The 26,512-nt window shown below is 35.0% G+C and overlaps 1 protein-coding gene across 1 annotated transcript in view; it reads left to right on the forward strand.

The window, feature by feature from the left end:
- The first annotated feature begins 561 nt into the window (after window positions 1–561).
- Sucla2 (succinate-CoA ligase ADP-forming subunit beta) overlaps window positions 562–26,512 on the forward strand; it is a 46,828-nt gene continuing 20,877 nt past the window's right edge. Inside the window, exons 1-5 of the mRNA XM_047554476.1 lie at window positions 562–713; window positions 5,646–5,826; window positions 11,896–11,995; window positions 12,158–12,320; window positions 25,133–25,261. Of these exons, the coding sequence (XP_047410432.1) occupies window positions 624–713; window positions 5,646–5,826; window positions 11,896–11,995; window positions 12,158–12,320; window positions 25,133–25,261 (663 nt within the window). The 5' untranslated portion in view covers window positions 562–623. The remainder of the gene's footprint in view (window positions 714–5,645; window positions 5,827–11,895; window positions 11,996–12,157; window positions 12,321–25,132; window positions 25,262–26,512) is intronic.

Here is a 26,512-nt window from a genome sequence, read left to right on the forward strand (position 1 = left end):
AATGCAGGGTTTGGCACAAAGCAGTCAGTCAGTAATTTTTTTGGGGGGCGGGTATCAGGGATTGAACTAGAGGCACTCCTCCACTGAGCCACATTCCCACCCTATTTTGTATTTTATTTAGGGACAGGGTCTCACCGAGTTGCTTAGCGCCTCATTTTTGCTGAGGCTGGCTTGATCATTCTGCCTCAGCCTTCCGAGCTGCCGGGATCACAGGCGTGTGCCACCGCGCCCGGCAGTAATCATTTCCTGAATGAACTCCATTTTACAGACGATGCAACTGAGACTCAGAAGTTAAGGTGACACAAGTGGCGGCGCTGGTCGCCTTTCCACTGCAATTCGCTGGGAAGCGTTCACCTTGCCTTCAGGATTCACGTCTAATATTGAGGTTGCAGTGAAAGTTCCAAAGGTCAAAGCTAGCTCCGCACCGGCCAAGCCCAGCGTACCTCCAGAAGGGAAGACCCTGCCTCTCCCCGGTCCTGGCCCTCCCACAGCCTCAGTTAACCGAGGCCCAGCCTCCGACGCGTGGTGGGCGGGGCCGCGAGCGCGTCGGGAGCTGCTGCGCCTCGGGTCGCGTCGCGCCTTTGCGCCTGCGCGAGGAGGAAGGTACGGGGTCGAACTCAGAAATGGCGGCCTCCATGTTCTACAGCCGGCTGTTGGCCGTCGCCGCCCTTAGGAGCCACCGGCCCCGGCCGGCGCTTTGGGCCGCCGCCCAGGTATTGCTGCCTTGCCTGATTTCACCTCAAGGGTCGACAGGAGAAAGGGCGAGGTGGGACCCGTGGCCCCTGTGGGCGAGATGTGAGGGGATCCAGAGCCCGACTCGGGGTCACTTCGCCGGCGATGACATTTCCTGGGTGCCCTGCCTGGCCCGTGGGCGGCTTGCCCGGGAGTGTTGCTCGCCAGGACGGCAGGCAGGTCCATTTTTGCGCCGCTCGTCTCCAGTCCTCCGTCGGCTAGGAGATCCTGCTTCTGCTGCTCCGCTGGCTTCCGAGGGGACGACGGAGAGCGGGCGGGCTCTGAGTGGAGGTGCAGGGGTCGGAGTGGTTTCTGCTGCCACCCCCAGTCCCGCGGCTGGCCGAGGCTTCTGCGGCCCCTCTTTGGGTAGGGGGAATGCCCTTCAAGCGTACTTTGCGTCTCTGGGGAGCTGTCAGTGGTAGGAATGACTGAAGACGACCGGCAGTCTGCCGACTCGCCCTCCCCGAAGTTTTGATGTATTGTTCTGTTTGTTGGTAGAAGTTCAACAGTTGGGGAAGAAAAATAATCTTTTGAATCACTTAATTTCTGGACAAACTGTAACGTAGTAGCCTCTGTTGTCGTTTTGTTTTTGAGTATTTATAGTGTGTCAGATACCGTGCTAAGCTCATTAGGTTTTTAAGCAACACTGAGAGAGACAGTAAGACCTGCATCGTTGATACTGTGACTGTGGCTAAGAGAACAAGTGATTTGGGTCAGGTATCCTAGCAGATAAGGCGAAAGCTGAGAACTTTTAATTTCAAAACTCTCTGGTTCAGAAGCCAAAGTCCTTGAGTCTGCTCTACAACGCCAAGAACATAAAATTGACCTATTTTTTCCGTACTGATACCAAGAAACTGGAAGAGTGTATGATTGGCTTCTTGAATCAGTTCCACAGTTTTAGGTTATGTTTTGAAGTAACTTTTCAGACATACCATAAATGAAAATTCGTTTTTTTTTTTTTTTTTTTTTTAAAGCTGTTTGTTCTTAGGGATATTTGTTTCCGAATAGAAGTGGTTTTTATTTATTTTTGGCCTTGAACTTTCTTAAAGGGTGCTGCCTCGTTTGTAGAGAATGGGGATTTGGAGAACAGGTATGCTTTCATTCTAATCATAATCTTTGTCCTTTTGGAAATTCCTTTTAAAAAATCTTTGTTTCTCCATATGGTGATGTCTAATATATAGTCTTCATAACAGCTTTTCTTCGCCACCCTGTCATTAAGAAATTTAGCTGTAGGGACCTGGAGTTGTGGCTCAGTGGTAAAGCACTTGCTTGGCATGTGTGAGGCCCTGGGTTCGATATTCAGCACCACATATAAATAATAAAATAAAATATCCATTTGACAACTCAAAAAAAATTAAAAATTAAAAAAAACAAATTTAACTGTAGAGTTTGTAGAGACCTTAGTCTTTTGTGGATGGGAACACATAGGTGCATAGTCCCAGGAAATGTGTTCAAGGTCACACATTGGTTTAGTATTTCTCTTCAACATTTTGTTTAGTTCTCATCCTGTTGTTTTTTTGTATCTTTGTTGAAAATAGTCCAGGTTATGAGCATATGATTAAGAGATTTTCTTGGATTTGGCCAGGAATTGGTAACCTTTTGGCAGTAGGAATTTTTTTTCTAAAGTTTTATTTTGTATTTAGTTGGCACATGATTGTATATATTTTGGAGGTTTAGTGTGATGTTTCAGTACATGTGTACATTCAATATATTTATATATACCAGGGTAAGTAACATATCTGCCACCATATACATTTTTCATTTCTTTGTGGTAAGAACATTAAAAAGTCCTCTCCTCCAACTGTTTTAAAATAAATAATACATTGTTGTTAGTCTCAGTCACCCTGCTGTGTGATAGCACACTACTTACTCCTACTTTCTAACTCCTGCTATCTTAATGTAACTATGTACTAGTTGATCAACCTGTTGTTTCTGGGGGCAGGAATCTTCTGATCAATGTAGCTAATTAGGTGCTACCAGTAACTTATCTACCACTGACATAGTGTTCTCTGTATATTGCTATTGTTTGTTTACATGTCTGTGAACTCTGGCTGGGACCATGTTGGCTTTGTTTTTTTAGCACACTATTATATTGACATTCAAAAAGTATTTGAGTGTAAGATAATTTTTGCCAGACTTACTCACTCTCTGCCACACACCCTTATTTTGTTTATGTAAACATCTTTTTAACCACAATCCAGATCAAGATATATGTTTTCAGCTTTTCGAAAACTTCTATGTCCCCTCTCTTTATCAATACTCTCCTACAGAAGGTCACCACTAGTTATGACTTCTATCACCATAGACTAATATTGACTGGTTTTGAACTATATAAAAAGAGATCATATAGGGATGTATTTTTGTGTCTGACTTTTTTCCTTCAATATTATGTTTGTGAGGTTAATCTACTGATAGGTGAGCAGTAGTTCTTTTTTTTGTTATTTGTTTATTTATTCTTTAGTATCCTATTATGAATGTAACACAAGCTATCCATTCCCCTGTTGATGGACAGTCAGGTTATTTACCTTTTTTGTTTGTTATGAAAAAGTGTACTACGGCATTCTTATGTATGTCTTTTGGTAGACATCAGTCTCATTTCTGGTGATACATACTCAGAAATGAAATTTCTAGGTCAGAAGATAGATGTTCAGAAAAGCTTGGAAGGTTGCTTACTTTAATATTGAAGTGACAGTAAATCAAGGAATTGAGTTCTCCAGCTGAAATGTTAACCAGGATTTTAGCCTACTAAGTGAATCAGAAATGAGTTGCTCTATACTATGGGGTCCTTAAGAATCAACTGAGTGAATTGTTACTAATGCAGGTTTCCTTGGGCCCATTCTAGAGATTCTGATTTTTTAGATGAGGTCAGGGCCCAGGAATATGCATTTTTAGAAGCAGATTTAATCTTGATGCAACAGATCATGATCTTACTTTAAGATAGACTTTATATGAGACTCCTTTAAATTCAGTTCTGATATTGTGTTTCACCTGATTTTTTTTTTTTTTTTTTTTTTTTTTTTTTTTGATGGTGCTGGGGATCGAACCCCAGCCTTGTGCTTGCAAGGCAAGCACTCTACCGACTGAGCTATCTCCCCAGCCCTGATATTGTGTTTCATATGAACCATGTTTCAGTATATTGCTTTCTGTGTGGGGATAATGAAAGTGTATGACTAAAATTTAAAAATGATTCCACTGCAGTTTTCCAAGGCTTGCATAGTACTTTAATTTGTTCTGTATATTGCTTTGCAAAGGTGATAGGATTGGGAAGTTTGAAAAAAGGATGAAGGTGTTTCAACATGTTATATGATAGGTTAAGCCTAAGCTCTAACTTGATGGATGCTTAATGACTAAGAGGTGTGGAGATCTTGCTAATGTTCATCCTTCTTCAGCTTTTCAATGTTGTGGCTCTGATACAGGAAACTGAAAGTCTAACCCTCATGTTCCTTTCTCTTTGGGCAGTAATATACAAGCTGTTTCCTCCTTCTTTTTGTAAGAGTAATTCTGACTCAGCTGTACTCAAGGAAATATCAGTTTTCTTTTCTACTGTATAAAAACATCACTCTCTCATCTTTATTTTCTCTTTATTCTTTCTTACCGCCATTTGGCAAAATGTTTATTTATGATCTGTTTCTCTGTCCCTAGTGTTCTGCACATATACACTAGAATGTAAACCTTTGGTTTACTGCTCTATTTTTAGTACCTAGGTGCGCAATAAATATTTGATATGATGAATGAATGTTCTACACAGATTGAAAAGTTGTTTTTACTTGACCTTTTTGGAAGATTTTCCACTCCAATTGTGAAGGACAAACACCTCAACTGACCTTGTAGAAGAGGTACTAGGTAAGGGAATAATTTTGAAAGATGCCTTAAGGATGGTGTTGCAGATTGGTTCTGAGATTCGAAGACTCTGATGTAGAGTCCTGTGAAAGAAATCTTTTGGAAAGTTATCTCTGAATCAAAACCTGTGGGAGTGAAGACAGGAGAATTGAGTAGTGGGAGTAGAACTGCGGTGCACTTGTAACAGATCTACTATTGCTAGGGGAGATTTGCAAGCAGGATGCTCTTCTAAATTGCCCCAAATTGGAATGAGATGCCAGGTCTTTATATTCTTCCCTCTGCCCCTATTGATGTCAGTGTGTGTAAGCTGCCAGTAGGAAGTAGGTGTGATTTTGGCCAAGATGCCAATGAGAGGACTCACCTGAGAGCTGTCAGCAGTCAGCAGTCCCTCCCAGCTGCTAGGGCTATAAGTGCCTTGGTCCTGAAGATGGGATCTGGGCAGCACACCACAGAATCCACTACGGGTGAAGCAAAGATTTCTGAGTCTTGAGTGTATGAAAAAGTAATGGTACCAAATCATTTAGTTTTTACATATCAAGTGCCAGATGGTTTGTTAGGTGCTGGAGGAATGGTCGAGAGGGGAAAGTTGGGAAGGATTTTAGGTTTAGTGGAAAAGATGAAATTGTTTTTAGATCTGTTCAATTTGCCATTCAGGTAAAAATGACTGTTAGAGGTAATAGTAAAGCTCAAATGTAAGATAAGAACTTGAGATGATGAGGAAATAGTTAAGACTGCAAGCATGGGGGTTGGGGGGTAAGAGAAGAATGGAGGAACTTTTGATTGTGTAGAGGGAAATGAGGCGGGGAGTGGGGGGCGGGAGAAGGAAAGATAGTGGAATGAGACAGACATCATTTCCCTGTGTACATGTATGATTACACAAATGGTGTGAGTCTACATCATGTACAACCATAGAAATGAAAAATTGTACCCCATTTGTGTATAATGAATCAAAATGCATGCAGTCTGTAAAAATAAAATTTTATTAAACCCTGAAAGGATAGTGTTTGATAAGAAGGTATTTCTAACAACTGCCAAGTCATTGTCATACATAAATATGTCCCTAATTTCTCTAGGTTCTGGGAAGTTCTGGATTGTTTAATAACCATGGACCCCAAATACAGCAGCAACAGCAAAGGAATCTCTCACTACATGAATACATGAGTATGGAATTGTTGCAAGAAGCTGGTGTCTCCGTTCCCAAAGGATATGTGGCAAAGTCATCAGATGAAGCTTATGCAATTGCCAAAAAATTAGGTATTAAATTAAAAAAAAACAAAAACAAAAAACAAAAAAAAACTTATGCAACCTTGATGTGGATTTTTCTTTTTCTTTTTTGGTACCAGCGATTGAACCCAGGGGTGCTTAACCACTGAGCCACACCCCCAGCTCTTTATTTTGAGATAGGCTCTCACTAAGTTAGACCCCTTAGGGCTTTGCTAATTTGCTGAGCCTGGCCTAGAAATTATGATCCTCCTGAGTTGCTGGGATTATGGGCATGCACCACCACTACTGGCCTCGATGTGAAATTTTGATAAGATAATTTTATGTTTGGTTTGATGACAACATTTAGCTTTTATTAGTTTAAAAAATTAATTTACTTAAAGGTAGAGCTTTGTGATACTTGAAATTCTAAAATTATTATGATACAATTTTGAGCTCCTATAGTGCTGGTGACTTAGGATCACTTATTGGCATTAGGAAGCTAAAATCCTGTTTTTAGTTGGAATATAATTATGGGGAAGAAGATTCTATTTACTACTTTGTTGCATAAAGGATTGGTGGCTGTGATGATTTTCATGGAAATGGTGAAGAAAAATCTTAGTAGTTTATGTGGTTATAAAGAGAGGCTCAGTACAGTCCTCCTTGGGTCCCCCTAGGAGTGCACTACCACTGAGCTACATCTCCAGCCCTTTTTATTTTTTATTTATTTTTTGTGGTGTTGAGTATTGAACACAGGGTCTCATGTATGCCAGGCAAATGGTCTACCACTGAGCCACTTCCCCAGCCCTTTTATTTTGAACAGAGTCTGAAAAAGTTGCCCAGACTGGCTTCAAACTTGTGATCCTCCTGCCCCAGTTTCTGGTAAATCTAGGCATGTACCACCATGCCTGGTTTCCTCCTTGTTTTTGATGTGAAAAATATGGAATCCTGGGAGAAAAAAGAAGTTGAGCTCTAGAATGTAAGCTCCACGAGAACAGGTTTCTTTGTCTTATTCATTCACTGATATATACCAAAGTCTTAGAAGAATGCCTCACACTTAGGAAATCAAATATTAACATTTGTTAAATGAATTTAATAGGTGCTTGTTTATTAGAAGATTCTTTTACTGATAATAGAAGCTTTAATAACTTTGTTATTTTGAACTCAATTAAAAAATCAATTTTTGACTTTAGAAATTAAGCTTAGGTTTACATTCGTAAAGATTTAACATGAGAACATAATAATGAAATGATGTACTATCTATGCACTGCATTTCATCCCACCAATTTTATGTACACAAGTTAGCACAGTTAATCTTTCTTGTATATACATTTGATTAATATGGCTTTAAATATACTTTGGTGAAGACTTTGCTTTTATTAGTTTTTTTAAGAAAGATATGGAAAATTTAAGAAATGTTTAAAAATTTAAAGTTTTCATCTTGGTTTATATATATTTGTTTCCCGAATGTTTTTTTCTTTTAAGAGTGAGGGCATAGGGCTGGGGATATAGCTCAGCTGGTAGAGTGCTTGCCTTGCATGCACAAGGCCCTGGGTTTAATCCCCAGCACCACAAAAAAAAAAAAAAAAAAAAGTGAGTGCATATACAAGTTCAGAAAATTATTACATAAGCTCTGTTTTTGAATGAATTGATCATGATTTCCTTGATTTAGAGATGTGACTTTTTCTTTTACAGTTTTTGTTGTTACTGTGATTAATCATCACAAATCCCTTTATTCAGTTTAGAAACAAAGTTCTTTTTTCTTCAGCAAAAACTTTAAGTTCATATTAATATTAGTGAAATTTTTGTAAATTAAAGGTAACTTATAATTTGAATTTGTATGGGGTTAATATTAATAGGACCTGATTTATATAATGAAGACAGTAAAAACTTTGTTTTCAAATCATTATAATTGGTTTTATTTAACTAGTTTTCTGTATATTTTGCCATTTAGTCAAATTTTATTGTTATGTCATAAATAATTTATTTAAAAATTTGTTCATAAAATGTGTAGGATTTATTCTGATGCCAATATTTTGATTTATTTACTCTTTATAAAAACCTTTAATAATTCTTAGGTACAGAAGAAAGAACAGTTAATATGTACAGTATAAACTATTAACAGTATTTCTGGCAAGTTCTCTGGGACCAGGACTTACAAGTAGTAAGGAACAGGAGCAGGTAGGAGCTCTGATTTTGAGCCGCTTGGAACAGGGGATATCTTATTCTTTGAGAAAATGTGTTCTTGTCACAAAATACTGTAAATAGCAGTTATATTATGGGAATGGGATTATTGAATAATAAAGACCTTTAAATCTCGAGGAGCACAAGTGCTGCTTTTTAAGAGACATATTTAGTAACTACTTTGAAGACATTGAGGACAATTTGTGTTTTTGGTGAGCCATTAGTGGCAGAAGATATTCATTATGGGATCTAAATGTACAAGGTGGGTATGGTTTTATCAATCTATGTAGTAATTCCCAATGCTGATTTTTGGCTACTTCAGGATTATTTGGGCTTCTTAAGTTACTGCAAAATTCACATAATGCTGATTCTCATTTATTAAAAACTCGTACTTTGAGCTCTGGTCATCAAATGATATACTAGTGCATAAATACATTAAGATGTGCCAGACTATTGTTTACTTTCAGTTGTGTATGTGGTAGGAGATGTTGAGTTAGCATGGAGTCTGGGGCCACTGAGTTCTACAAGTGGGCTTCTGAGATGGCCCTCTTTCCTCAGTATTTCCTACAGATTTTATCTTCTGTGTTTTATGATATGAAAAATGTTGGGAAGCTTTGCCCTGCAGGAGGTTAGGAATGGAAGGATGGTTAGAAAGGAATCTCATGCTAATTTTTGAAAAGACTATATGAATTCACAAAAGACTAAAAGACTAAAGCTAGGATGGATAGTGAATATATTTTAAAAACAGAGTTGAAATCCAAAAAAGATCTTGTCTGAGTAGAGTGTAGTGTCAAATGTGTAGTATAGCATAAGACTGTAAATTCTAGGAGGGCAGGTTTCCTTTGCTCATTGTTGTATGTACATCTCTAGCACAGTATCTGGTATGTAGATGAACCTGTTGAATGAATTAATGGAGTTGAATACAATGTTTTAATTAGTTGTCCTCTGACTTCTAATCCTCCCCTTGACAATTGATGAGACTGTGTCATTAATTCTTATTTATCTTTAGGCTTTCTGTTGTTATCGGGGGCTGTTTCATTAAATTTTTCAGTGCTTGGGATTGAACCCATGCTAGGCAAGACCTCTACCACTGAGCCACATGCCCAACCCACTTTTGAAGAACCATCTTTTTGCCCTTAAAGACTTTATATTCCTAAAGAAAGAAAATTGACAAAAGAGTTCTTTTGTCTTATAAAATGTTTATGAAAAAAGGACTTCCTTACTCTTACTTACTAGGTCAGTATATTAGGTTCCCAGTTTAAGGATTAAGAATGATTTATTGACCAATTACCATATTATATTTATTTTTGATTTTTCAGAATCAGGGATTGAACCCAGGGATGCTACATCCCCAGCCCTTTATATTTTGTAGTTTTTATTTTGAGACAGGTTCTCACTAAGTTATTAAGGCCTCACTAAATTGCTGAGGCTAGCTTTGAACTTGGAATCTTTCTGCCTCAGCCTCCCTAGTTTCTGGGATTACAGGTGTGTACCACCATGCCTGGCTATGTTACATTTGTTCTGTTTGTATTACAGCCATCCTCTTTGGATGCAAATGAATATTTTTAAAGTACTAGAAAATCAGGACTTGACAGGTAACCAGCAACAGGTAAAATAAATAGTGAGTGTTCCTTTTTGGACACCATTTCTCTAATTTTCTGTATTCCCTAAATCTACGGGTTGTCTTCTCAATATGAAAGTTATTATTAGTTTTAATGAAATTTTTAAATAATTCGAATCTTTACCTAGTATTGTATGTGGAAATACTTGTGAATGATAGAGAATAGCCTATTGAATAGGGTTGATCTTATCTAAACCAAATGTCTTTTAATCATAATTCTGCTCTAAGTTGCAGGATTAAGGGCCAGTATTTTCAGTTCTGAGTTTTTGTAAGAGCAGTGGTAAAGTCTAGATTTACAAGACCTCTGTCCAAGTTTTGTAAAGTCATGTCTGTCTTTATTTTTTTCATCGTTTAGTGAAATATGTGCTGGGAACCCTTCCAGAAACTTGTAAACATCAACAAATACAACAAAGATCTGCCATCCTAGAGACTATATTCTAGTGGGGAAGCAAAACAACAAATGATGTACATGAGAAGATTATATATTGTGTTAGAAGGTGATGAATTCTATTGGGGAATAAAAGTAGATTAGGGAAATGGTATTGGTCATAGGTGGAAAGATTGTAGTATTAAGTAGGGTGATCAGGTAATGCCTCATGGGCAATCTAGTATTTAAAGATAAACTTAAAGGAGATTAGGGCCTTTCCCAAATGAACATTTGAATGAAAAGTATTCCAGACAGAGGGCACACAATAGCCAAGTCCTAAAGGCTGGCAGGGACATGTCCTGGAACACTGGGGAGACTAATGTAACTACTGGAGGGAAGTAGGCAATGAGGAGGGCATAGGAGTTTAGGGTAAGGGTTTCAGATGAATTATGTAGGAATTTGTAAGCCATTATAAACCCTGTGGCTTTTATTCTGAGTGAAATGGGTGTTCAGTGCAAAATTTTAAGTAGAGTATGGTTTTCTCACTTTGGCTACTGCTTCAAGGTTATTTTGTGGGGGATGAGAGTCCCCCAGGTAATGACTGGGACCAGAACCTACCTGGTGATAAGTAGCTGAGATTCTAGATCAATTTCGAAGACAGAACTAGTAGGATTTTCTAACAATTGTGGAGTACGACAAGGAGTCTTCTTTTTTTAAAACACTCTCTTGATTAACTATAGGGTCATCTTCTGATTTAAGTAATAAACATTTCCTATGTAGGCTAACTTGCATCATTAATTTCATAGATATTCTTTTGTAATAATTGTTTAAGTTTAAAATTTAAGCCATTTCTTATTTGATCACAAACTGCATTTGCTACCTACCTCTGGTTGATTTATTCTGCACAATATGTGCATGACTTTTCCCCATAGTACTACCCATCTTCAGCCTGTTCAAATACATGTTTATGGAGAAGTTGTGTATCTCATACTGTTTTGTGCTTGGGCTATAACAGATGAGGTGGAACCTAACCCTGAGCTTAAAGGTTAATTATTTTGCCCTAATATAGTCATTGATGCTGCACTGACAGAATGGTCAAGATGCTTTAAGAGGCAATATGAGGAGCTCTGAAATTCTGTGTCTGGGAGATAGAGAAGGTATTTAGGCTAAACAGCTAGTTTCTGGTTTTAAACAGCAAATTAGGGGAGGAAAAGGGGGAATTATCAGATTATCTGTTGAAGAAAAATTCAGACTATTTATAAAATATGCACAATACTTAGAAATAGCATGTAGAATTTTTTTACTATAAATATTAACCACTGATAAGTACTCATAATATTATTGCTCAATAATGTGTATTAACAGGACTTTCTGTTAGAGAGTTTAATTGGTACCAGTACTCGTAATATCTCCCCATGTTATGGCATATTCCTGCTCCAGATTGCATTTATAACTCAGATTTTCTCAAGGTAGCAAGTTTACATGTGAGGCATTAGAGAGGGAGACATTAAGAAAATATTTGAGTTTCAATTTTGTACTTTTAATACCTTCCAAAGCACTAGCTGCTTGAAATGTTAAAGAGTAGTTAAATTGTTTTCAATATATAGTACTTTTAAGAAATTATTTGAGTGACTAATTTTTTAAAAGTCATGGATTTTGGGGGCTGGGGAGATAGCTCAGTCGGTAGAGTGCTTGCCTTGTAAGCACAAGGCCCTGGGTTCGATCCCCAGCACCCCCCCCCCAAAAAAAAAAAAAAAAAAGTCATGGATTTTTAGATGGTGAATGTTATAGTCTTTGATTTTAGAAAATCTGTGTACATGGAATGTCTCATTTTTTGATATTGTGAATAAATAAGACTTTATTAGCATCTATCATTGTGTATATTAAATAAAATACTGTGTCTTGCATGTGGCTCCCTGCTTGCTATCTAATAGAAATGTTTTTCTTCTAGGTTCAAAAGATGTTGTGATAAAGGCACAGGTTTTAGCTGGTGGTAGAGGAAAAGGAACATTTGAAAGTGGCCTTAAAGGTGGAGTAAAGATAGTTTTCTCGTAAGTCATATTTTTTTAGAAGAAAAATCATCATTATTAAAGATTAACTGAACTCATAAAAATACTGGAGATTTAAATATTAAAAGACATAAGGTTTTGGCTATGATGTATATTTATCTCAATTGGAAGACAGAAGAATTTGAATTCTTTTTCTTATTTTAGTCCAGAAGAAGCAAAAGCTGTTTCCTCACAGATGATTGGGAAAAAATTGTTTACCAAGCAAACAGGAGAAAAAGGCAGAATATGCAATCAAGTTTTGGTCTGTGAACGAAAATATCCCAGGAGAGAATACTATTTTGCAATAACAATGGAAAGGTCATTTCAGGTGAGTAACTATAGACATGACACAATTAGGACGAATTTATGACATTCATTTTCCAAAACTGAATATGTTTATATGGGAAAGATTTTTAAAGTGTTATGCATAATCCATTTGTATGTGTCATGAGCATGATACGTCATTTTTAAAAACAGCATGGTAAATGCTATAAAATTTGATACACAATATTGTGATTAAAAATGCTGAGCTGGGTGCAGAACACCTGTAATCCCTAAGCTCAGGAGGCTGAGGCAGGAGAATCACAAGTTCAAAGTCAACCTCAGCAGTTTAGTGAGGCCCTAAGCAAATCAGCGAGACTCTATCTCTAAATAAAATAGGAAAAAAGGCTGGGGATGTGGCTCAGTGGTTAAGTGCTCCTGGGTTCAGTCCCTGGTACTTAAAAAAAAAAAAAAAGAGGAAAAACCTTGCTGTAATAAATATGGAATTTCCAAATTGTTAATTTACTAAGATCAACTTAAATCATCTCTGGATTGTTTTAGATTCCAAAATTCTGTAGACAGAAAATAATTTATAGCATAGAATCCAGTAAGAAAATGTGTATCTATGGCTTCATTTTTTTCTTTTTTCACCTTTTGGTATTTTTTACTGTTTGAGTTCTGTTTCACCACATGATTTGGTACTTGGTAAATTGAAGGTGACATTAAGTAGCAAACAATATAGTTTTAAAGAACATGACTGTAATCCTGCTGTCCTTTCTTTATGGAGCCTAAAATTCTAGCATTGAACATAGGCATCAGGCTCAATGAAAATCCTTTAATAGAACTGGTGTTTGGAGAGAGTATTATTAATCATTGTATACTATAATTATCTGCCTCTTTGAATGCATTTCTTAGGTTTTATAAGCTGAATCTCTGTTAACTAGCCTTGGAAACATACCAGGTATATATTAGGAAGTCCACATAAGGATTCGATGTAGAATATTATTTATTTTAGATTTTTTTTTATTAATTGTTGGTGGACCTTATTTTATTTGCTTATTTATATGTGTGGTGCTGAGAATCGAACCCAGTGCCTCTCCCATGCTAGGCAAGCGCTCTACCACTGAGCTACACCCCCAGCCCCAGAATATTATTATATATAATTTGAAGTAATAGATTTTAAGGGGCACAAAAATGTTTCTTCTGTTAGAAAATCTTTTTTAAAAATGTTTGTTAATCTTTTTTTTTCCATAAACTTTACATATAACAGGCATCTTTCCTTTACAATAAATACTGATGTTCATTATTAAATGTTTCAGTAAGTAGCTTTTCTTTATTGTTATTAACATGTTAATTGTACAGATTAATGAGATTCATTGGGATATTTTCATACATACATAATTATGCATCTATCATGTATGTCCATTTATATTTCTTCTAAACTCCACTCCCCTATGCCTATTGACAACCTTCCCAGTCTCTCTTCCCTAAGAATCCCTCTTCTGCTTTCAGGTTGCCCCCCCCCCCCACACACACACACAGTTTATACATGTGAGAGTAAACAGGAGTAACTTCTCTCTGTGTCTGGCTTATTTAGCTTTAATATGAAGTCCTTCAGTTCCATTCATTTTGTTGCAAATGACAGGATTTCCTAATGAAATCCTTAATTCATTCATCTGTTGACAGGCACCTAAATGATTCCATATCTAAGCTATTGTGAATAGTGCCACAGTAAACATGGATATGTAGGTGTCTCTTTTTTATGCTGAGCTGACTTCATTTACTTTGGATATATACTCAGGAATGTGATAGCTAGATCTTATGGTAGTTCCATTTTTAGTGTTTGAAGGAACCTTCATACTGTTTTCATAGTATCTGAACTAATTTACATTCCCACCAACAGTGTTTAATCCTTTATTTTTCTCCATGTCTCTGTCAGCATTTCTTATTTATTTATTAATTTTTTTGATAGTAGCCATTCTAACTCGGTTGAGATGGTATCTCATTATAGTTTAGATGGTATCTCATTTTAGTTTTGGTTTGCATTTTCCTTATGACTAATGATATTGAGGATTTTTTTCCATAGACTTATTGGCCATTTGCACTGCTTTTGAGATGTATATTCAGATCATTTGCCCATTTTTTAACTGGAATACTTGATTTTTGTTGTTAAGGTTTTTGAGTTCTATATTATATATTTTGTATATTAATCCTCTGTCAGGTGACTAGCTGGCAGAATATTTTCTCACATTCTGTAGGTTGTCTTTTTACTGTGTTGATTGTTTCCATTGCTGTCAGAAGCTTTTAATTTGATGTAATACTATTATCAATTTTTGATTTTGAAGTCCTATCCAGAAAACCATTGTCAGTACCAATATCTTCTTTTTGCAGGGGGAGGGTGTACTAGGGATTGAACTCAGGGGCACTTAACAGCTGAGCCACATTCCCAGCCCTTTTTGTATTTTATTTAGAGACAGGGTCTCACTGATTTCTTAGGGCCTCAATAAGTTGTTGAGGCTGGCTTTGAACTTGCAGTTCTCCTGCCTCCTTCTCCTGAGCTGCTGGGATGACAGGCATGTGCCACTGCGCCTGGCCTGTATCAATATCTTGAAATGATTCCCCTATACTTCCCTCTAGTTGTTTCAGAGTTTCAAGTTTTATATTAGAGCAACTTTTTTTTTTTTTTTTTTTCTTTTTAAATAGCAATTTTTAGACCAGATGCAGTGGTGCACAAAGACTTGGGAGGTGAGGCAGGAGGATCTCAAGTTGTAGGCCAGCCTTAAGAACTTAGCAAGACCCTGTCTCAAACAAAACAAAACAAAACAAAAAAAACCAAATCCAATTCTGTATTGTTCCCCCCCCCCTTCAGTTATATTTTCAAGTAAAAGTGTCCTTTGCAATTTTTTTTTTCCCCCGGTGCTGGGGATTGAACCCAGGGCCTTGTGCTTGCGTGGCCAGCACTCTATCAACTGTGCTATATCCCCAACCCTGTCCTTTGCAGTTTTTAATTTTTATAGGAAAGTATTTCTTAAGGTATAACACTAGGTGGTAGTAAAATCCCACTCAGAATACAATATAAAATGTTTCATTCGTATGCGATACTTTTACCTCTATAGGTTTCTATGTGGTAAAATTTAGTTTTTAAAATTATTTTAGAAATTAAATGACACAAATCTTATATACTGTACAAATTTGCAGAAATGATACTTTTACACTTTTATTTATTTTCACTAAAATTTCTTTTCCTTTTCATTAATGTTATTTCAGTACCTATCATTTTCTTAGTTATGTTTTTACTTTTGTTATAGTCAGAAGCAAGGTACAAATGTCTGGACAAATTGTGATAGGAATTCTATCTCGAGTACTCATTTTGATTGCAGTTAATGTAGCAAATGGAATGTGTTATTAATTATACATTAGGACATTTGGGAAGTGGATCAAATTTTAGTTCATTTGAAGAACTTGAATTTTCAGAGAATTATTTGAGTCTTGTTGAAGAAAAATTGTTTTTATTTCAGTTGCAAAAGTAATACATGGTTGTAATAATTCAGGCTAAAAATAGTATATTAGCAAAACTATTTGACCAAAGATATTATAATGTTCTTTGATATCACAGTAGTCCAGGTAGAGTTGTGGTTGTTACTCTTTGGGGTATAGCCAACTTTTGTTTGAAATCTCTGTGGATAGGTCTCTGTTAAATGACAAAAATCAATCTGCTATTTAAAGGAAAACAAAAAGATAATTTTTCATTTAATTAACATCTTATGCATACAAATTAACTGATCATTAAAAATTGCTTTTATTACCTGTTTTTAGGAAATGAATCATAAGCTCCACTGTTCTTTAGTACCCATATCAGGATATTTGGACATATATCTATGATAGGATTGGTATGCCAAAAAAAATCAATTTAAGTGCCTACTCTGTTTGGCACTTTTGTTAAATCAGATTTCTTAACACTTGCCTAGTGCCTGTTAGTACTTACTTCGGAGCTTTGACAAATCTAATTTAACAAATCACATTTGCTTCTTTCATTTTTCTACTGAAACATTATGGTCTGCTGAAAATGACTGGCACATTTAAATGTGTCAGTTTTCAAATTCGCCTGAAATAGATACAAAATGTACTACAGCAATTCCAAAATTTTCTTTTCTAAAAATATATCTTTATTATATTAAATATTTGCTTTATCATATACTTTTTTTTATTTAAAATTTTTTTTGGTACCAGGGAATGAACCCAGTGGTGCTTAATCACTGAGCCTCATCATCAACCTTTTTTAATTTTGAGACAGGGTTTCACTAAGTTGCTTAGGGCCTCAGTCTCCCTAAGCTGCTGGGATTACATGCATGTACCTGGTTTATCATACACTTTTAAATTCAGACCTTGTTTAAGGCAAACATTTTTGCAAAACCAGTAAGAAAAATCTTGGTTAAGATTAGGAAAATAGCATTACTGATTTATTTGAAATTACAACTATTTGCTGAAACTAATTTGTTTTGAAAATTTATTACTAAGGTTTAAAAATTAAACTAATATGCTGTATTGATTTTCAAATTCATATCTATACTCATCGTTTTAACTGATCTTTATCAATGCAAGTAGTTGTAGAATTAGTATAAATAAGGGCTGTTCACTTTTTTATATATAATTTTATATGTACTTTTTTTTAGCCTTAACTCCAACTTTACAGCCTTGTTAAATACTCTTTTAGAGAGAGTTTAATGTTATCTTTTTCCTGCCACTAGCACTGTCTTCTCTGAGGCTCTTCATTTCTCGTATCTGTTGACATTAAAAAGAAAACTAAAACTAAAATAGAAATGTTTAAATACTTTGAAAGTTGGTTGGTCTTTACCTCTTATATTGAATATATTTTGTGGTTATTTGTAGATTTAATTTATCTATATCCTACTTTAATAGCATGTAATAATTGGACAGGCTCTTTTTAAAGCTGACTCTTTTTCTGTTCTTTAGATCTTTGTAAAAGCTTATAGTTAGGAACTGCCTTGCAAAAGAGGAAATGAAGAATACCTTTCCATTTTAATTTTATAGAAGGTTCTTAAAATTAGATTATAATTGCAAGCATTTTCTTTACTTAGACTTGCTAGTGTTTTCTCCTTTAGTTTTCAGAAGGCTCAATGAATTCTGTTACTTAAAACTTGGTGGGAGAGCAGTTAATGGTAATGACTTCTTATACCAAGTTCCCAGAATTAGACCAAATTTCAGAGATAAGGAATAGTTCTGCATGTGATACCTCTCACATCAGACACCAGCCTCAAGTTTGGTGATCCATACTTCTGAGCAGCTGACCACAAATTATGGGGTACCCACTATCTCTCTGATTTAAGGACTTAAAGAGCTCAAGAAAATGTTGTTGTTAGGATTACAGTTTTAGTATAGCCAAAGAATACAAATCAGAACCAGCCAAATGCAGGGACATATGGCATTGTTTGGGAGGGTCCCAGATATGAAGCTTTCTTTGTTCTCAAGAATATGTTACCTTCCTGACTTCTAGATGTGTGACAGTATCACTAGGCTTCTGGGGTTCAGAGGTTTTCTTATTTTAAGAAAATATTTTAAATTGTAAAACCACAGCATAAAATTTATTATCTTACCCATTTTGAAAAATTATTTTTATTGGTACATCATTAATTATACATAATAGTGGGATTCATTTTATCATATCCATACATGCACATAACATAGTTTGATCAATCTCATTTCCTAGTTCCTTTGTTTCCCTCCTTTCTTACCTATTTTTGAGTATATAGTATGGCAGCATTGTATGTACATTTTTTTATATTTGCATATTTTGTACAGTAGATCTGAACAACTTTTTTGTCTTATAAAATTGAAACTGTATTCATTAAGCAACTCACTTTTCCCCATCCCTCCTGCCCCTGGTAACGACTATTCTACTTTCTAAGAGATTGATTGTTTTAGAATAGCTTACATAAATGAAATTGGGCAGTTTTTGTCTGTTGACTAGCTTATTTCACTTGACGTATATCCTCAAAGTTCATTCATGATGTAGCATATGACAGGATTTCATTTTTAAAGACTAAATAATAATCCATTGTATGTATATATTACATTTTCTTTATCTGTTCATCTTTTGATGGCTATTTGGGCGGGTTGCTTCCACCTCTTCACTGTTGTGAATAATACTACCAGTGAGCATGGGTCTGCATATATCTCTTTAAGGTCTGTTTTCAGTTCTTTGAGATATTACCTAGAAGTGGGATTACTGGGATTCAATTTTTAATTTTTTGAGGTTTCCATAGTAGTACATAGGGATTCCAATTTCTCCATATCCTTGTCAAAACTTATTTTCTGTTTTTTTTCCCCTGATGTTACTCTTCTAAAGGGTGTAATGTGATCTCATTGTGATTTTGATTTACATTTCCCTAAGAATTAGTGATATTGAATGACTTTTCATAAGTTTACCAGTGATTTGTATATCTTTTTCTTTCTTTTTTCTTCTTTTGAGAAATACCAAATGTTCAAGTGTATAGCTCATTTCTTAATTGGACTGTGTGGTTTGCAAATATTTTCTTCCATTTTGTAGATTGCTTTTTTACTTTGCTGATCATTTCTTTTGCTGTGTAGTTTTTAAGTGATATAATCACATTGGCTTATTACTGCTTTTGGTGTCATATATAAGAAATCATTACCAAATCCAATGTTATGAACCTTTTCCTTTGTTTTCTTCTAGGAATTTTATAGTTTTGGGCTTTGTATGTTTAGATGTTAATTATTTTAAGTCAATTTTTGGATACGGTGTAAGGTACAGGCCCAGCATCATTCTTTGTCGTGTGAATACCCAGTTTTTCCTGCACCATTTGTTGAATAGACTATTTTTACCCCCATTGTGTATCCTTGACACCATTGTTGAGATCATTTAATCATACATGTGAGAGATTATTTCTGAACTCTCTTCTCTTTCATTGGTCTTTACCTCCGTCTTTATGCCTGTGTGATACTGTTTCGATTATTAGTTTGTTATGTTGTTTTGAAATCAGGAAGCATGAGGCCTCCAATTTTTTATTTCTTAAAGAGTTTTTTGATGCCTCTGAGTCTTTTGAGATTACCTATGAATTTTAGGGTGAGTTTTGTTTTTTTTTTCCCTATTTGTACAAAAAATACCTTTGGGCTTTTGATAGGGATTGCCTAGAATTTGTAGATTGAAAATGATAATATGCACATCTTAACAGTATGCATCTTCCTATCTATGAAATCAGGAATCTTTCCATTTGTGTCTTTGATTTTTTTCAACAATGTTTTATAGTTTCCAGTGCATAAGCCACCTTATTTAAGTTTACTTTTAAATATTTTATTCTTTTTGAATCTATTGTAAATAGGATTGTTTCCTTAATTACCTTTTCAAAAATTGTTAATTGCTAATACACTGAAATGCAACTGACTTTTTTCATTTTTTTAACATTTTTTATTGGTACATTATAGTTGTATATAATTATGTGATTTGTTATTACATATCTGCACATGCACATAATATTAACAATATAATTTGGCCAGTATAACTCCTTAGTACTTCCCTCTTCCATCTGTTCCTTCCATTGACTGGTCTCTTTGCTCTACTGATCTCCCTTTGATTTTCATGAGATCTGCCTCCACCTTTCTTTTCCTTTTTCTTCTCTAGCTTCCTCATATGAGAAGAAAACATATGACCCTTGACCTTCTGAGTGTGACTTTTTATGCTTAACATGATGGTCTCACGTTTCATCCATTTTCCCGCAAATGACATAATTTCGTTTTTCTTGATGGATGAATAAAACTCCATTGTGTATACCACATTTACTTTACCCATTCACATGTTGCAGGACACCTAGTCTGGTTCCATAATCTGGCTATTGTGAATTGTGCTGCTATAAACATGGGTATGCATGTATCACTGTAGTTTTATGACTTTAATTCTTCAGGATAAATACCAAGGAGTAGTATAGCTGGGTCACATGGTTCCTTTTTTGAGGAACCTCCATACTCATTTCCATAGTGGTTGTATTGATTTACAATCTCACCAAGAGTGTAAAAGTGCCCCTTTTCCCCCACATTCTCTCCAGCGTTTATCATTGTTTGTGTTCTTGATGACTGCCATTCTGACTGGTGTGAAATGAGCTCTCAGTGATGTTTTAATTTGCATTTCCCTAATTGCTAATGATGTTGAACATTTTTTTATATATTTGTTGGCTATTTGTATTTCTCCTTTTGAGAAGTGTCTGTTTAATTAATTTGCCCATTTATTAATTGCATTATTTAATTTTTTTGTGTAAAATTTTTTATATATTCTTTATATATTCTAGATATTAATCCTGTGTCAGACAGCTAGTAAAGATTTTCTCCTATTCTGTAGGATCATTCTTCACATTCTTAATTGTCTCCTTTGCTGTGCAGAAGCCTTTTTAATTTGATGCCATCCCATATATTAACACTTGGTATTGTTTTCTGAACTTTAGAGGTCCTATTGAGAATGTTGTTGCCTGTGCTTATATGCTGGGGTGTTGACCCTACATTTTCTTCTAGTATTTGCATAATTTTGGGTCTAATTCCTAGGTCTTTTTTTTTTTTTGTTGTTATTGGGTGTTGAACCTAGGGGCACATAACCATTGAGCCACATTTTAGCCCCTCCCCATACCTTTTTTTTTTTTTTTTAATTTTGAGAGAGGGTCTTGCTAAGTTGCTTAGGGCCTTGCTGAATTGCTGAGGCTGGATTTGAACTTGAGATGGGCCTAGCACTTTCATCCATTTTGAGTTGATTTTTGTATAGGGTGAGAGATAAACATGTAGTGTCTTTCTTCTACTTGTGGATAACCAGTTGTCCCAGCACCATTTGTTATAAAGGCTGTCTTTTCTCCAGTGTATGTTTTTGGCACCTTTGTCAAGGATCAAATGACTGTAACTGTGTGGGCTTGTTTCTGTGTCTTCTACTCTACACCACTGGTTTATGTGCTCCTTTTTTTGCCAGTACTATGCAGATTTTGTTACTATAGCTCTGTAGTATAATTTGAAGTCACGTATTGTGATGCCATCAGCATTACTTTTTTGGCTTAAAATTGCTTTGGCTATTATGGGCCTTTTATTTTTCTTTCAAATGAATTTTAGGACTGTTTTTTCTAGTTCTGTGAAGAATATCATTGATATTTTGATGGAGATTGCATTGAATTTGTATATTACTTTTGGTAGTCTGGCCACTGTAGTAATATTCTGTCTATCCATGAACATGGGTGGTCTTCCCATCTTCTGAGGTCTTCTTCAATTTCTTTCTTCAGTGTTCTATAGTTTTCACTGTAGAGGTCTGTCACCTCCTTGGTTAGATTTATTCTCAGGTATTTGTTTTTGAGTCTCTTGTGATTGGAATTGTTTTCCTGATTTCTTTCTCAGCACATTATTGTTGGTATATAGGAAAGCTAATGATTTTTATATGTTGATTTTGTAACCTACTGCTTTACCAAATTCATTTATTAACTCTAGCAGTCTTTTGTTAGAATTTTTGGGATCTTCTATGTATGGAATCATATTCTCTGCAAACAGTGATAATTTTAGTTCTCCCTTTCCTATTTTTATCCCTTTTATTTCCTTCTCTTGCCTAATTTCTCTGGCTAGAATTTCTAGCACTATATTAAGTAGGAGTGGTAAGAGTGGACATCCTTGTCTTGCCCCAGATTTTAAAGGAAATGCTTTTAGTTTTGTCCCATTTACTATAAGGTTGGCTTTGGTTTTTCATAAGTAGCCTTTATGATGTTGATGTAGGTTCTGTCTATCCCTTGCTTCTTTAGTGTTTTTATCATGAACGGGTGCTGAATTGTCAAAGGCCTTCTCTGCATCTATTGAGATAACTAAGTGATATTTGTCCTTAACTTTTTATGTGATGAATTACATTTAATAATTTGTATATATTAAACCATCCTTGCATTTCTGGAATAAAACCCAGACCAGCTTGGTCATGGTATACCAATCTTCTTAATATGTTAATGCTACTGATTTTTGGTTGTTCATTTTATTTCTGCAATTTTGCTGAACTTGTTTATTCAGGTTTTTTTTTTTTTTCCTTTTCCTTTTGGGATTGTTAGGGTTTTTTTGTATAGTATCATCTCACTTGTGAAAGACATAATTTTAATTTTTTGCAGAGGAGATTTTTTTTTTTTTAATCAGAATTTTCTGTCAAGGACTTGCAGGTAACAAGAGATGGCAACCTTTGTATCTGACGTCAGTTTTTTATGACTTAATATGATGTTGACTGTAAGCTCTTTGCATATAGCCACTACTATAAGTAATTTCAATCTCAGTTTGTTGAGTATTTTATTTTGAAAGTGTTGAATTTTGTTTACTGTTTTTTCTGCATCAATTAAAATGTTCGTGGTGTTTGTCCTTTATTCTGTTAATATAGCATATTACATCTTTGATTTTCATATATCAAACCATTCTTGCATTCCAGGAATAAATCCCACTTGGTTATGATGTATAATCCATTAATTTGAATTGGGTTTGCTGTTATTTTGTTGAGAATCTAATGCATCATGAAGGATGTTGGCCTGTGGTTTTCTTATAGTGTCTTTGTCTGATTTTGGTTTCAGGATTATGTTGGCTTCATAGAATGTGTTTATAAGTTTTCCATTCCTTTCATGAAGAGTTTGAGAAGAGGTTGTTTTAATTCTTTTAAAAAATGTTTTATAGAATTCTCTAGTGAAGCAGTCCTTTCCTGGGCTTTTCTTTGTAGGAATGTTTTTGATTAATTGATGCAATGTCATTCCTATGTGTAGGTCTGTTCAGTTTTTTTAATTTCTTCTTGGTTCAGTCTTAGTAGGTACTGTGTCAGCTTCTCATTATTATAATGAAATACCTGAGATAAACAACTTATAGAGAAAAGCTTTATTTACTTCATAGTTTTGGAGATTTCAGTCTAAGATCTGGCAGCCACATTGTTTTGGACCAGATAGCAATAATAGGATGACAGTGAACTGCTAACATTACCAGTTATGAACCTAAGTAAGAGAGGGATACCAGGGGTCCATGATCCCCTTTAAAGATATGTCACCAATGACCTCTTGGCCTGCCACAAGGCCCCACCTCCTCAAGGTTCTACCACCTCCCAAAGCACTGCCCTGGGGATCAAGTCTTCAACAACTAGATCTTTTGGGAGACACTCATCTAAACAATAGCAGTTGGCTGTATTTCTAGGAATTTATCTATTTCTTTTAAGTTAGGCAGTGTGTTTTGGTGTATAATTGTTCATAATAATCTCATGATTCTTTCTATTTCTGTATTATTAATTGTAATGTCTCTTTTATTTCTGATTTTTGTTATTTGAGTCTTTTGTTTTCCCAGTTAATACAGTCAAAGGTTGATTGAGTTAGTTGGTCTTTCAACAAGTCAGCTCTTTGTTGTTTTATTTCCTGTTGTTTTTGAGTCTTTGTTTTTTTTATGATTTGCATCCTTTGCTAACTTTGGGTTTAGTTGTTTTTTTTGTTTTGTTTTGTTTTGTTTTGTTTTGTTTCTATTTCCTTGTGGTATAGATAAAGAGTCATGAGCTGGTGCTTTTTCTCAATCATGGTGAGCTGTGTCAAATTCTGGCGAGGGTACCCAAGTTTTCTGGTGCTGCCACAAACCTCTGCATTCTCTTTTGTTCTCAGTGGCCCCCAGACATCCAAAGTGTGCTGGTTCCCCATCTGCATGTGGAGTCAGGTGAGACAGAAACCAGTCCCTTGGACAGCTCCTGAAGAGCCAGAGTGTTGAAAATATGTTCCACTCTTTTCTTTGACTCCCAGGGGAGAAGGCTTGTGTTTTCTTTTGTGATCCAAGCTGAGTATGTTATGGAAACAGTAGGTCCTAGGATAGAAAAGTGAGATTAGTCTTTAGATTTTTTTTTTTAATTTTATTTATTTATTTATTTATTTTTTTGTGGTGCTGGGGATTTGAACCCAGGGCCTGTGCTTGCTTGCAAGGCAAGCACTCTACCAACCGAGTTATATCCCCAGCCCAGATTTTTATTTTCTTTAAATAGAAGTCATGCTCTTCTTTTCTGAGTGTTAAGAATATGTTTATTATAAATTTTTTTGAAAATAGATACTTTTAAAATAACATTTATTTATGTTTTATTTCTCACCTTTTTTTGTTTGTGTCACACATTGTTAAAAAATAGTTGAGAATCTACTCTAGGATTTTATATCTTTTTTTAACATAACAGTATTTTTCTATGTGATTATGTAATCTCTAATAATGGAATTTTACCATTTCCCTATTTTGTGTGAATTAGCAAATCTATTAGGTAATTTGCTTCAAGATTTGCTTGATTGGTTTTAGGGGACTTAAAAATTAATAATTTAATTATTTGTGTTTACATCTTCCTTTTTGACATTGTTCATAATAATAGCCAGAGCTATTCCTTTTCTTCCGAGGTGTTTAGCTTTCTCTTTTATGACTTATAGTAGAGCTAGAGCTCAGAAAACCTACCACTTTTTCCTTAGACTTTCTTTCAAATGTCAATCTCTTATGATTTTCTGATGTTTCTACTTTAAGCATTACTTTAATGTCTCTTTTAGTTCTTAAAAAAATGCATAGGTAATATTTAATATATGATTTTATTTTTTTCATGTATTTTCCTGTAAGTTTTTGTGTGTATTTTAAATTTTTTTTCCTTCTCAGGCAAGTCATCATCTTTGTCTTCTTTTTTACTTCTCCATTGTTTTAGTTAAGCATTTATAAATGACACTATGGGAGATAAGATAAATTCTAAGGAATATTTAAAATAAGAGTGGGAAATAGTAGATGTTTAAGTCTGATAATGTATAAGGTAATTGTAAAAATTTTATTGATGAATCTAAAATAAAATCTAAATGCTTTGACTGTTTCCCCTCTTGCCAGGGTCCTGTATTAATAGGAAGTTCACAAGGTGGTGTTAACATTGAAGATGTTGCTGCTGAGACTCCTGAAGCTATAGTTAAAGAACCTGTTGATATTATAGAAGGCATCAAAAAGGAACAAGCTGTTCGGGTACGTTATATTCTGAAAAATGTTTCGTTTGTAACTAGATAAACGTAGTACTTAAGGAAAGATAATTAACTTTCTGTAAATGAAATAATTGTCAATACATTTTTTTTTCTGAGTGTCAGGATAAGTATCTTGTTTGAAATTGCAATTTTTGGAAGTATCTACAGTATTGTTCTTCATATCCTCCATAAATATTTCAGTACATATCTTGAAATGATAAGGATTCTTTTAAAGGTGTCACGATACCATTACCATGTCTAGTAACATTAACAGTAATTCCTTAATATCATTGCTTATCCTGTCATTCAGTTTTTCCTAATTGTTTATTGCTTCTTATGTAGTTTGAGTCAGGATCCACATAAGGTCTTTTCATTGCTATTGGCTAATATGTCTCATAGCTCTTTTTCTAATTTATAGATTTCCCTTTTCTCACTCTTTCCATTCTTTTTCAGTTTATTTGTTGAAGAAACTGGGTGATTATCATTAATCATTTATCATAGTTTGAATTTTATATTCCCAGTATGCCATTTCACATGTTCCTATGTCTCCTTTATTTCCTGTAAATTATACATACAGAATTATACAGATATAATATTATCTATCATATATCTCTATGATAGATCAGTGGTCTTATTTTGGGGGTATTTATGGACACTATTAAGAATCTCATGAAGTCTATGAATTTTCTTTCAGAGTATCCACATGCACAGTAAATGTTTATTTATAATTTCACAATTTTTCTGTATTGCTGTCCTTCAGCCACTCTCTAAAAATCATGGTAATATTTTTAATGTTGCTATTGAATTAGATTGTCTGGTTTGATTATAAAAATGTGACTACTCGTAAAAGTTTGAATATTAAACTTTGAATGAAATTAACCTTCCATTAGAAAACAATGTCAGAATAAGCTTATGGTATTGAAGTACAGCAAGAGCAAGAATTTTTACTGTTACAAGATTTAAAGGACATAGGGATATTTCCCTGATGAATAGTGAAGCCAATAATTTAGGCAAATGAATGGTTTAAATGTTTAAAGGGGACAGAGATTTGACTTGTTAGATAGTCTGAGAGTGGTCCCTGGAGAGTAAAATTTAGATGAGGAGGAAAATACTTGATTTACAAGTGTACTTGAAAGAGTCATCTACTAAGATTTTATATCATTTTGAATGATGAGCAGAAATGATGCCTAGCACAGTGCTTGGCAAATTAATGTCATAATGATTCATCAGAATTATGTTGCAATTCTCAAATGTT

This window comes from Sciurus carolinensis, chromosome 5 (genome assembly GCF_902686445.1).
Source record: "Sciurus carolinensis chromosome 5, mSciCar1.2, whole genome shotgun sequence".
NCBI lineage: Eukaryota > Metazoa > Chordata > Mammalia > Rodentia > Sciuridae > Sciurus > Sciurus carolinensis.